General features: G+C 43.8%; 1 protein-coding gene across 4 annotated transcripts in view; it reads right to left on the bottom strand.

The window, feature by feature from the left end:
* Window positions 1-12,595, bottom strand: part of LOC137412696 (solute carrier family 2, facilitated glucose transporter member 1) — a 291,913-nt gene that overhangs the window by 239,458 nt on the left and 39,860 nt on the right. For all 4 annotated transcript variants that reach the window (XM_078780873.1, XM_078780874.1, XM_068097988.2 and 1 more), the window contains one exon: window positions 9,076-9,238. In XM_078780873.1, coding sequence (XP_078636999.1) covers window positions 9,076-9,238 — 163 coding nt within the window. The remainder of the gene's footprint in view (window positions 1-9,075; window positions 9,239-12,595) is intronic.

Here is a 12,595-nt window from a genome sequence, read left to right as displayed (position 1 = left end):
CCTGCCCCGAATGCGGGACGCATCCAGCCGCCGGCACAAAAGAATCCGCGTTCATTGCTCGGCTGTACGAAGCCGGGCTGTAGACGTGAATTGGCGCACCGAGAGGATGTAATAAGTAGACGGGTGATGGTGATAGTGATAGTGATTTAAAACGAAATTTAGAAAAGTGAGTATAATTGGCAGTAAATGGAAAATTTTTGAATTGGTTGGAATCTGGACGAACAAAATTGATAGTGAGAGACCCCCAATGTGGTGGGATGGCAACGCTGTCATCCCTCACAGACGTGGGGCAAATGCGCAATAGTTTATGGGGTGGCTATGACAACCGAGCCAGGGAGGGCTTGGATAATTGTAGGGATCTAGTGAAGATGACATTAGGTAACGTTAAGATTAGTTAGTGACTGATACCTGTAGTGGGGACGCAGGTAGATTAGTGTGGATGATAATGACGTGGGAGCGCAATAGTTTAAAGGGACGACTGGGAAGCGCAAGTTTCAGAGGGGAGTAGTTAGCTGAGATGATGCCGTGTGTGTGAGGATTGAACAGGTGAGAATGGAACAGGTGTGCAACTGAACAGGTGTGTGGAGCAGTGTATGAGGGAGTAGTGGTGATTGCGTGTTGTGTTGACCAAATGGTCCAGGAAGAAAGGAGGGTGCAGGTGGCACCAGGTGTGAGGGCACAGGTGTGCAACAACAGGTGTATGTGGCTGTGTGGAATAAATGGTAGTGTGGAATATCTGGAGTATTGGAATGGATGGTCGTGGAGTGAGTATGGTGGAAATTGTGGAGTGGAGTGGATGGTGCGAAGGTGTGAATGGGGGAAGAGTGGACCCCCATCACGGATACCCGGGGTGGGTAGTGTAAGTGTTAGGTAGAGGGTACAGGTAAATTGTGGTTGGATATTGGCATCTGTGGTGCGGGTGACAGAATGGTATTTGGATGGGTGCATTAGTGTTGTGGAAATGGCTGGGCGTGTAGCCTGTTAGTGTGTGTAGTTGGTTTGGGCACTCCACCACTGTGAGGATGTCGGCCAGGTGAGGCCGCAGGTGGGCTCTGGGAGCCGGTAGTAGTTGTTGTGGATGGGGCCCGAGGATCCGGAGGACGGACCCGGGTAGCCCAGTGCCAGAGGGCACCATGGGGTGACAGAGCCAGGAGAGGGGCTGTCCCCAGTTAGTTAGGTTAGGGTGAGGAGCTAGGTAAGCTCGGGTGGCAACTACAGTGGTGGAGGTGTGCAGGTGGGTAGACCTGTTGGGAGAGCTAGACGTCGCGGCCCAGAAATTGTGCGAGGGCACCGGGAGATGAATCGGGGGAGTGAGACCCCAAATTGAAAAGCACCACAGTTTGGTCAATGGGAATTGGTTATTAGAACCCATAGTGTAAGTTGGCCAATGGATTGGCAGGGAAAGACCCCGGGTAGTGTAGAGTGTGTTAAAGTCATTTAGAAAATAGTTAGGATGAAGGATCTCCTCGCACCATCTGCATCCACTCACCTGAGGTGACAGGTACTCCACACCATGCCATGTTTTGATTATTTTTTATGATGCAAATGTTTGGATTGTGAGACGCATCATGACGTGGGTGTGACATTGTGCGTAATTCCATCTCTCCCTCCTTATGAGGATTGATGATGAATTGGTGATGGCAAATTTTGAGGTAGAGGGATTGTGGTGACGAATTTGGTATAGGGGAAATATGGGGAAGACGTGACAGTAGTGACGAATTGGTAATGTGTAGATTTTGTACATATGGGGTAAGGGCAAGAGTAGGGTAGGTGACAGGGGGGTGACGTACGGTAGGGACGAGCTTTCTCACTTCGCCCTCCGTACGCATTTCGCCTTGCATTGCCTTATTGACGTGTACCCTTGTGACCTTACCCCTCGCTCAATTGTCTTTCTTTTGTCTCCCACATGACCTGTGCGCCATTGGGTGCCGAGGGGAGCGTGCGTGAGGTGGCCATTGTGCGCCCGAGATTCCCAGAACCAGCATGCATTGCGTTGATGTACCACTTTATGGACCGCTGTTCTGCGGCCAAGTACCACTTGATGGACCCCAGGTTCTGGGGCAGGGCACCTCTGTTGGAGACCGGCCATAGTGGCCAGGGAATCTTGCTTGCGGACCTCGGTAAGGTGGCACCTATGCCAAACAGGTGGACCACCCTTAGTTGGCCCCTGAGGCCCTAAATAAAAACGAACACAAGTTGTGCTTTTTATTATGTCCAAATAGGCCGCATGAAGCCAGAAGACGTCGGGAAGAACATCGGCCCAGCAGAGAAAGAGAAGACCACCACCAGTTGTTTTGTTGTGTTTATTATGAACCATGGTGACTGCGCACCGAGTGGTGCTTTTGGTGCTTTGTGGTGCTTTTGGTGCTTTGTGGTGTTTGGTGCTTTTGGGTGCTTTGGTGGTATTGGTACTGGTGCATCGATGCAATGCGTGCTGTCTCCTCCCTCCCAACAGGAATTTCTTTCTCTTGTTCCCTAAAAAAAAAAAAAAAAAAAAAAAAGGTCCTGGGTTGCGTTGTAAATAAGAAATCACGTCATTGTAAATAATGCTCCCCACCGTAAATGTATAGTGTGAGAATAATTCCGTAATTCGGTTAGCTATGGGCTTGAGTCTGTTAGACAGGGTGCAATGCAATAGGGGGACATACTTATTTGTGTTTTAAGATTGTCACACTCAGGGTCAGGTTAATTGTAGAGGGAATTACACCTACGTGTCACACTAAGTTAAAGTTTAATAGGCCCGAGGACGGGCCTGAAGAAAGGAGGGTGCAGTGTAACGAATGTGGAAACGTTACAATGTGAACGTTACAAAAGTACGGTAACACCCTGTTAATGTAAATAATGGTCGCAGTCGGCCTCCTAGTTAATTCCATGAAACCTACACGCAGGTCACGATATATCTTTTAAATAGTGTATTTCCTTATTCCATGTAGGCTAAATATGTGTTTCCCACTAGATTGACTTTGCATTGTATCAAACAAAATAAGCGTAGGCCCTTCCAATTTCCCCAAAAACCTCCCTTCCAATTGCCTTCCGCATTTTGGGCGGTTTTCTTCAACCACCATTGGCCACGAGGTAGGGTTGGGGAAGAAAGGCGTGTCTCCACCTCGTCATAAGAGGGAAGGAGTGAACCAGCCCTAACAGCCAATCAACACCGCGGTGAGCGACCCGGTAGGCGTGCCCTCGGAGCCGGCGGCTTGATTTCGCCCGAGGTGATAAAAGCGACTGTAAGGGACTGCTTTACCAGAGGCCTTGGGAGATGAGCAAAGAGACTGCACCAAGAGGATCGGTGAGATGCGAAACGCTCCAAGCCAAGGAGGAGAGGTACTCGGCAAGGAAACCAGCTTTGGAGAGATGCGCTGAAAGGAGGGAGACGGCTCCACCATAAGAAGAGGAGCAGGTGTGCCGAACCAGCGCGTGGCGTCTACCGCAGCGGATACGCGACGAAGGGGTTTCCCGCCAAAACCGCGAGGAATTGCGAGCTGCGGCCTCCCGACTTTGCCTCTCTCTCAAGCAATCCACCTCAAGCCCTACCTGCCTGCATTATCCCCTGTGTAAGTGTGAACGTCCTGTCCTGCTCGTTGTCTTGGGGCTAAGTAAAAATGAATAGTGTAAGTTAACGATTCGCTGTGTTACTGCTTCTTCCATCCATTGCTGTGTGTGTATAATAAATCTGTTCTTCCTCCGTATTCTTCTTCTTCTTCTTTTTCATTCTCTTTCGGTCGCTTTAGAGATTTCCCGATTGAATATCTGTGGGGCGATCTGGTCAACGTCGGGTGGAATCGGGTTCTAATCGGGGAGTAACTGTTCGGACGCGGTTAAATACACCACCGCTCGGTCAATATAACATCTAAAGCCGCGTCTGTAACAATATATTATGACGTCATAAAGAAGGCACTGATGACATCATCGTTAACATATCTTATTCCCAATTGGGGGTACTTGACAATGAGCCATGTTAATTTTTTCCCATGGAGCGGTTTCAGAGATATAGAAGCGCAACGTCTTTCGATCTTTTCAAGATGGCGCCTGTACCACGTGACCGATGACGTCATAATTATGAGAAAAAAATCGTGTCAATCGGACAAACAGTTGCCGAGAAAATGAATTTTTCAAATGCAGACACGCACGCACATATGCTATACATACACAACCGAATGCCTAACCCTGCTTTTCGATTGGCGAGCGCAGGGTAAAAATAATGTCTTGGTTGGATAAGTGTCCACCTCCACCTGAGTAATACTTGGTGGAAGCACCTTTGGCAGCAATTACAGCTGTGAGTCTGTTGGGATAGGTCTCTACCAACTTTGCACACTTTGATTGGGCAATATTTGCCAATTCTTCTGTACAAAACTGTTCAAGCTCAGTCAAGTTGCGTGGGGATTGTTGATGGACAGAAATCTTCAAATCATGCCACAGATTTTTGATTGGATTTAGGTCGGGGCTCTGACTAGGCCACTCAAGGACATTTATCTTTTTGTTCCTTAGCCACTCCAGTGTAGCTTTAACTGTGTGCTTCCGGTCGTTGTTATGCTGAAAGGTGAACTTCCGTCCCAATTTCAACTTTCTTGTAGAGGACAGCAGGTTTTCTCTAGGATCTTTCTGTATTTTGCTCCATCCATTTTCCCTTCTATCCTGACATGCCCCAGTCCCTGCTGATGAGAAACATCCCCATAACATTATGCTACCACCGTCATGCTTTACAGTAGGGATGGTGTTCTTTGGGTGATGTGCTGTGCTGGATTTGCGCCAATCGTAACATTTTGCATTTATGCCAAAAAGTTCCATCTTTGTTTCGTCAGACCACAAAACGTTTTGCCACATGACTTCAGAATCTCCGGAGTGGTTTTTTGCATTCCTCAAACGGGACTCAAGGTGGGCTTTTTGAGTAATGACTTCCTCCTTTCCACCCTACCATACAGTCCAGACTTGTGGAGTGCTTGGGATATTGTTGTCAAATGCACACAGTGACCAGAGTTTGCCATAAAGACCTGTAGCTCTTTCAACGTTACCATTTGCCTCTTGGTGGCCTCTCTGGTCAGTCTCCTCCTTGCTTCATTGTCCAGTTTGGAGGGATGGCCTGATCTAGGCAGGGTCTTGGTGGTACCATACACCTTCCACTTCTTAATGATTTTTTGACTGTGCTTCAAGGGATATTCAAGCCCTTTGAAATATTTTTTATATGCATCCGCTGATCTGTGCCTTTCCACAACTTTATCCCAGGGATCTTTTGAAAGCTCCTTGGTGCTCATGGTTGAGTCTTTGCTGTGAAATGCACGACCCAGCAGAGGAAACCAACAGGAACAGCTGATTTCATTCTGAAATAAGCAGAATCACCACAATTCAACACAAAGGCCATTGTGTTGGTGTGTGATTGGAAAGTGATTGGTTACACCTGAGCTAATTTACAATTGCTATTATAAGGGGGTGGACACTTATCCAAACAAGATATTCTAGTTTTATATTTTTAATTGATTTTCTGAAATTTGCAGAATTTGTTTTTCACTTGGAAGTTGTGCATTACGATGTGTAAATAAAGGAGGAAAAAGTCTGTTTTAATGAAATTTAACTCCAGGCTACAAGGCAACAAAAGGTGAAAAATTTGAAAGGAGGTATAGACTTTCTATAGGCACTGAACATCACTCTAATTTTGGTTTACATCAAAACCAAAACATTCAAGGTACAACTTTGGTTAAATCATTATTCCCACGTTATTGGAATCTGTTCAGGGCTGATTTTATTGATAGAATTTTTGTTCCAACTTCTCCCCCTCCTCTCCATATCCTTTGCCACCTGTTGATAGCATAATATATCCATATTTAACAGATTTAACTCTCTCATGCTACTCATACCAGCAGCTGAATAAGCAGCACATAATATCTGTTTTGATAACAAACAGTTTCCATTATATAGACATTTACATCATTATAGTTTTATCATGCAGTTCTGCAAAGATATCGTATTTTGAAAATTATTCATAACTAGCAAAGGTACCTGCCAGGCAACACAGGGTCGCTTTGTGATTGGAATATTAAGAGAGGGGGGGGGGGACAGAGGGGTGGGGAAGGGGAATGGGGGAGGGGAGGGGAAGGGGAATGGGGGAGGGGAGGTAAAGGGGGTAGGGAGGATGGATGGGGGAGGCAACATGAAGGGAGGGGAACAAAGGCAACGTGACTGGAGGGGAATGGAAGGCAGCATTAGAAGAGAGGAGGCAAAGGCAGCACGAGGAGAGGGGAGGGAAATTTCATACAATCAATAACATAAGAATAGCGCTCAAAGTTGAGCATCAAAGTCATGTATAATCATCAAAGTCAAATTAAGCAAATGAAAGGTAAGACAATGGTGGACAACGACATGTTCCATTACCAAGCTGCTTGGAAAGCGCTCACCAAGTGGCTTAAGCACTCGAACAAGCACCTCCAATAAAACAGTTGAGGTATCCGGAGTGGCCAACTATGTCCGAATTGGACAAATGAGAGCTTTTCAACAAGTCAGAACTGCTGCGACGGTCAATTCCGAAGTTAAATTTTTGAAATTCGATCCAGGTGAAGGATTATCGAGCTTATCACATGTTAGATGTAAAACGTGTGTGGGAATTAAATGAAGGTATGAACACTGGTGTTTATAAGCATTGCGATGTATACAGGAATACAGCAATTCGTAGGTATGAAGATCAGCGATATTACCATTCGTAGATATGAAACTTCATTGTACAGAAATTGACCTGTTCAGAGGCAAGGCATGCTTTCGTTAAGCGGACAAAATTGTGGAATTAAGACCCGGAGCTGGAAGCAGGTTAACCAAAGGTGAGCCTGTATCTAGTATTAGTGTAAATTTTAGCATAAATGATATTCAAAAGGGGTGTTTAAACACAGTCAAGCACCCAGTTTTCATTTATCCACTCCCTTGGAGTTCAAGAAGTATACATGCAAAGTTTGGGGCTGCTAAGTATCATGGTTTTGGAGTTATGGAGGAGACAGAGACACACACACACACACACACACACACACACACACAGCCTTTTATTATGATAATAAAGACAAAATTTTACGATATGCAGAGTAAAATCAAATGTCTAGCATACAAGCACCAACAACACAATCTTTCATGGGAATTTATAGATTAAGACATATCCGATAATAAAGGTGTTTCCATGTTTAGTGGGGAAAACATTAGATATTAAACACATCCATCCTGTGAGCAAAATTTAATTTGAATGTAAAAAAAAAGCTTAAAAACTCACTTATTTAATGAAAGCATTTTACAAACACATTTCAGTGTGATAATACTCCTTGCAGATTTCTGCACTTTATTTGGAAGAAGAAGATGAAGACGTAATCTGCAATATTGTACATAGGCTGGTAATTTTAACATGTTTCAGTAATACAGTAAAAAACACAAATTCAAAATTCTCCATCCTTTCCTCATCCTCCCTCTTACTCCATTGTCTTTTCTCTTCAGTCTCTATCTTTTCTTCAGCAGGTCTTTCCGTTCTTTCTCTCTCCTCCAACCGACCCTATATGATTATACATATGCAGCCCTCTTGTAAGTTTTCAATATGCGCTGTCCACCATTTTCTTCATATATGTGATCAGGACATAGGACCCATACATATGATACCCACCAAATTACTGTATGAATAACTAAAGCTATGAATAATTTTCAATATACTGTATATATATTGTTACAGCCACAGGTTTTGGGATATACTACAAGGGGGTGGTGGGTTGCCTCGGTTCATCCCGGACTACCAGACCTGAGGCCGCCGAGTTCGTGTCCAGACGGGTTGCTAATCAACCGCTAATGCCAATTAGTTGATCACGTGGGCCAGGGTTCGCCGTCTAATTACCGTTTACCTGGGGGTCACATGGTTTTCTAGCCGGAGACTGTGCCCTCGATATGAACTGATCGTGTCTTATCTTCAGATATAAATTGGATGCAACCGAGCAAAACTGCCACTGCACATTGGATATAGAATAAAACCACCTTTAGAGGCCATTTTTCCCCGCAAGCGGGGGTTGGCCTTTTTCGGGAACTGTGGTTGTTGTTGTTTTTCGGTCCCCTTTTTGAAGCAATGTTTTACGGCCGGATGCCCTTCCTGACGCCAACCCTTTTTGCCGCCTTTAACGACAAGCAGGGAATTACCAGTGAACTGGTACTCAATTTGCCGACCTCGGAAGGATGACAGGCTGAGTCAACCCCCCTGGCATTAATTCAGCGATTGACTGGGATTCGAACCCAGGATCCTAGGATCCTAAGCCGGCACCCTAGCCGCTAGCCCAACACCAGGGTGTTGGATATAGAATGATTCGAGCAATTTAATGTACAAGCAATCAAAAATGCGCAGCAATCAACAAGGTCAGCAAAAATGTACAAGGAGGCGATGTGCAAGGAATTCAGGGTGCAAGCAATTAAAATGTACAGCAATAAGGACAGGGACAAAGAGCATAGTTACACCAAACTATCTATCTTATGCAATTACCTATCTAAACACAGCACAAGGACGCCCAATCAGAATCATCTGCGGAAGGTAGAGAAAGTAAGAGAGATTAAAGCAGGATGAGGTGGTTGTGACCTCTTTTGATCACCGTGCGTGGGCCGACGAGCCTGCGCTGTCCATTCGTTGAGGGAAGGGGTAAAAAAAAAGAATGGGCTGAGAGCTCTTCTCTGCCTCAAATTGATGCTCACACTGAACTCTTCCGACATCCCAGGACCAAACAAAAGTCTTCCCTTCATTCCCTTGTACATCCCTTCCACCAACCTAACTTTTGCTTCCGGCACTCCCATTCATTTTAGTGTCACCATCACCATCTCTCTCGGAACAGTGTCGTAGGCCTTCTCCAGATTCTGGGGTAACTTAATTACCTAAGCTTGAAATTGCAATCTGGTAATTGCAAGTTCAATTCCTGCTGCTGCTGGGAAGGCAACAACAAACCTCTGAAAGATTGTTTTGGTAACTTTGACAAGATTTCCTTAAAAAAGTTAAATTGGATGGACTGATTAATTTAAATAACGAGTCCCATCCTTCATGCATATTCCACTCTCAGAACAATTTGTTAATCTGTTTATATATACCTTTGTTTGCTTCATTCTTCTTGCTGAGGTTGATGAGAAGGAAGCGAGGGCTATGCACACTGAAATACAACAGAAAAACTTGAAGAAGAGATGGAAATGCGGTGAAACCACAGAGCAGTGGCCACATTTTTTCACTCCCCATCAACCATTCGAGGCCCAGAATCTAACAGCCGGGGTAGAACGAAAAAATGGACAGGTATATTTGTTACCTTAAATAAATATTTAAATACAATCTTAGCAGTAAAAAAACACGGGTGGGTGATTACAAGCTTCATGCAAATTCTACTGCAAAAAGGCCTTTTCATTGTGAAACAATTCAAAGCACAGTCTCAAGCCAACAGATTTATCAACTGAATGTTTGACGTGTTTCATATGTGAAGTGGAGTTTCATTTTATGGACCTTTCAAGACTACAACATTGATGTTATTCCATTGTAAAAAAAAAAAAAAAAATTCACATTGAGAACACATCACTTACAGCTCCTGATTTTAAGTTCAGTTCAGTACACCCATTCAAACACCCCCCAAAAATGGCACACTTACCTCCATCAAGCAAAGCCTAACATATTTCACAGTGTTAGAATAAGGCCTATATAATGGATTCTCCATAGCCATGTAGTACGAATAAAGGTGTTATTGTTTACCGGTGTCTATAAGCCACCACATACAAGATGGCCACCTCGAGTGAAACCAACATAACCCCATCCCACCCTCCCCCAACTTGTCCTTATTGGCGAATTTAACAGATATGACACATTGTGGTGCTATCCTATCTACAAACATAGGGTCAATACCCACGGCGCTCACCTGGTAGAATAAACGGTATACAGCACTGACTAAAGGTATTTTAAAACAATTTGAATGGTTGCTAGAAGACAGGACAGCATGTAGAATCGTACAAACATAATCACAAGACTTTAAACAAACAAACAAAAAAATACTTATTTTGGGGGGCAACCCCTACTCACCCCCTCTTCAGACCTCACCTCACATCACCCCCTCCTGTATACCTCTTCAGACCCCAATTTTTCTAATGCTTTGAACAAACATCGGTACATCATGGGTGATGAAGGTTGTGGTGAAGTTTCAATGAAATTGTGTATGTAGTTTCAGAGAAAAGGGCAAATACATATTTTGGGGGGAAACCCCCCAGTAGACCCCTCACGGCCAGGGTTTTTTTTAATGCTGTGAACAAACTTTGGTACAACGTGGGTGATTAAGGTTATGGTCAAGTTTCATCAGAATTGCATGAGTATATTCTGAGAAAAAGCACATATCTATTTTTGGGGGGGGGGGGGGGGGTCAAAACTGGACCCACTTTGACCCCCCATAGACCCCTTTAATAGTCAGGTTCACTATGTTAACAAATATAATTTCGTTCAAAAATTTGGGAGATTAGCAAAACTATACATTTTTGGAATCATCAGAGCATGGAGAATCCGAAAATCAATGTTGGCATTTGCACAGACACAGATTTTGGATTTTCAAAATGGCCGCCATAAAATACATATTTTGCGCGATCTCGGCTTCTAGTCAACCTAGAAACTTAATTAAATATGCTAATCCTATGTTTTCTGGGTCAAGGAATCCAATGAAGGCCTCAAAATAGTGCTCAGGATGATAGAAAAGCAACAAACAAAGGTAATTGAAAACCATTGTCTTTATATTTGTGATATAACTGTATTACATAATACAGGATATTGCAAGTCCTTTGAAGTTATAGGTATGGGTTTATAAAGCAAGAAAGCAGCCTTGTTAGTATCAGATTGAACTATAAGTCCTATACACAGGATCTACGAGGTCTATACCGTTCAGGAATATGCTTTTACAGATCTTCATCACTGTCCTCAGTGTCATTTTCGCAAAGGTGTCTACGCAAATGTAAACATTAATTTTTGGATTCCTCATGCTCTGAATATTCCAAAAATGTATAGTTTTGCTAATCTCCAAAAAATTTGAACGAAAAAAACATAGTGAACCTGACTATATTTAAACTTTGATTTTCTTCGTGCCGTGAAAAAACTTCGGTACATCAAGGGTGATGAAGGTTGTGGTCAATTTCCAATTTCCATCGAAATAGTTTGTTTAGTTTCAGAGAAAAAAAGGAAATTCCTATTTTGGGGGGTCAAACCTGGATGCATTTGACCCCGGTAAACCCCCTTATACGCCGACTTTTTTAATGCCGTGAACAAACTTTAGTCACAACACTACAAATATCATTTGTGCCAAATTTGGTCGCAATCCCATCAGCAGTTTCGGAGAAGAAGTTTCAAGTGTTTATGGACGGATGGATGGATGGACTGACGGACGGATGATGCGCTATCGCATAAGCTCCCCTGAACTTCGTTCCAGGTGAGCTAAAAATAGGGGCCATACCCCTGGGCACTCACCTGAGAGAATAAGCAGTATACTACATTGACTAAAGGTATTTTAAACCAATTTCAATGGTTGCTAGAAGACATCATAGCATGTGGAATCATACTAACATAATCATAAGACTTTAAACAAACAAACAAACAAAATAATACCTATTTTGGGGGGGGGGGGCAACCCCCACATCCCACTCCATATACCTCCTCAGACCCCAATTTTTCTAATCCCTTGAACAAACATTGGTATATCACGGGTGATTAAGGTTGTGGTCAAGTTTCATTGAAATCGTGTATGTACAGCTTGGCCACAAAGTCCCTATGCACGCAGTTAGAATTTAGATAGAATTCATTTGTATGCTCCCCTCCATTCTCCACACAACGTTTAATTTTTCTACATGTTGTTCTGGACATCTTCCATGTTGAGGGTTGGAGGTTATAAAAGCTGCCCCTGATAGCTGTTTTGAGATCTTCAACTATTGTTAGGCGGAGATGAGAAGTTTCCTCTTTCACAATGCCCCAAAGCGAGTTGTCACATGTTGTTAAGTCTGGACTTAGAGGAGGCCACACTACCTCAAATCCACGGTCCAATCCATCGTCCACTGAATTTGTCGTCGAGATATTCTCTAACTGCGAGAGCATAATGTGCTGGTGCACCATCTTGTTGAAGGATAGCTGTTTCCTCGAGACCTCTCTCACGCAGTTGTAGAACAAACCACGTGTGAAGCAAGTTCAAATAAGCAGTGTGATTGACACTTGTATCGAAAAAATATGACCCTATGCAGTGATCTTCTGAAATTGCGACCATATCATGACATGATGAGGATGCTCTTCAATTTCCTCATCAAAATGAGGATTTTCTTTGCACCAAAAAAAACATTCCTGGATCGATTGCTGAGGTAAATAGCACACTCATCCAAAAAAAATACGCTTCGTATTGATTTAATGGAGGAAAATCGCTGCAGAAGAGTTTTGCTCTAAATCAAGTCAAATCGAGGACACTCCCTGTTGACAAAGCCTTCCTCTCCCATGCCCGCATCGTGTCGCGGGTCGGAGCTGGCTTATCGAACCTCTGCGAAAATCTTGTCCTTAAGTCTTCAAAACTTGATCCTTCTCGTGCGCGGTCGTGAACCCAAACACAAGTAATAAGTC

Source organism: Myxine glutinosa, chromosome 6, assembly GCF_964187855.1.
Source record: "Myxine glutinosa chromosome 6, kmMyxGlut1.1, whole genome shotgun sequence".
Classification (NCBI taxonomy): Eukaryota; Metazoa; Chordata; class Myxini; order Myxiniformes; family Myxinidae; genus Myxine; species Myxine glutinosa.
Note: the sequence above shows the minus strand (reverse complement) of the source record. Positions and strands in the feature narration are given on the sequence as shown.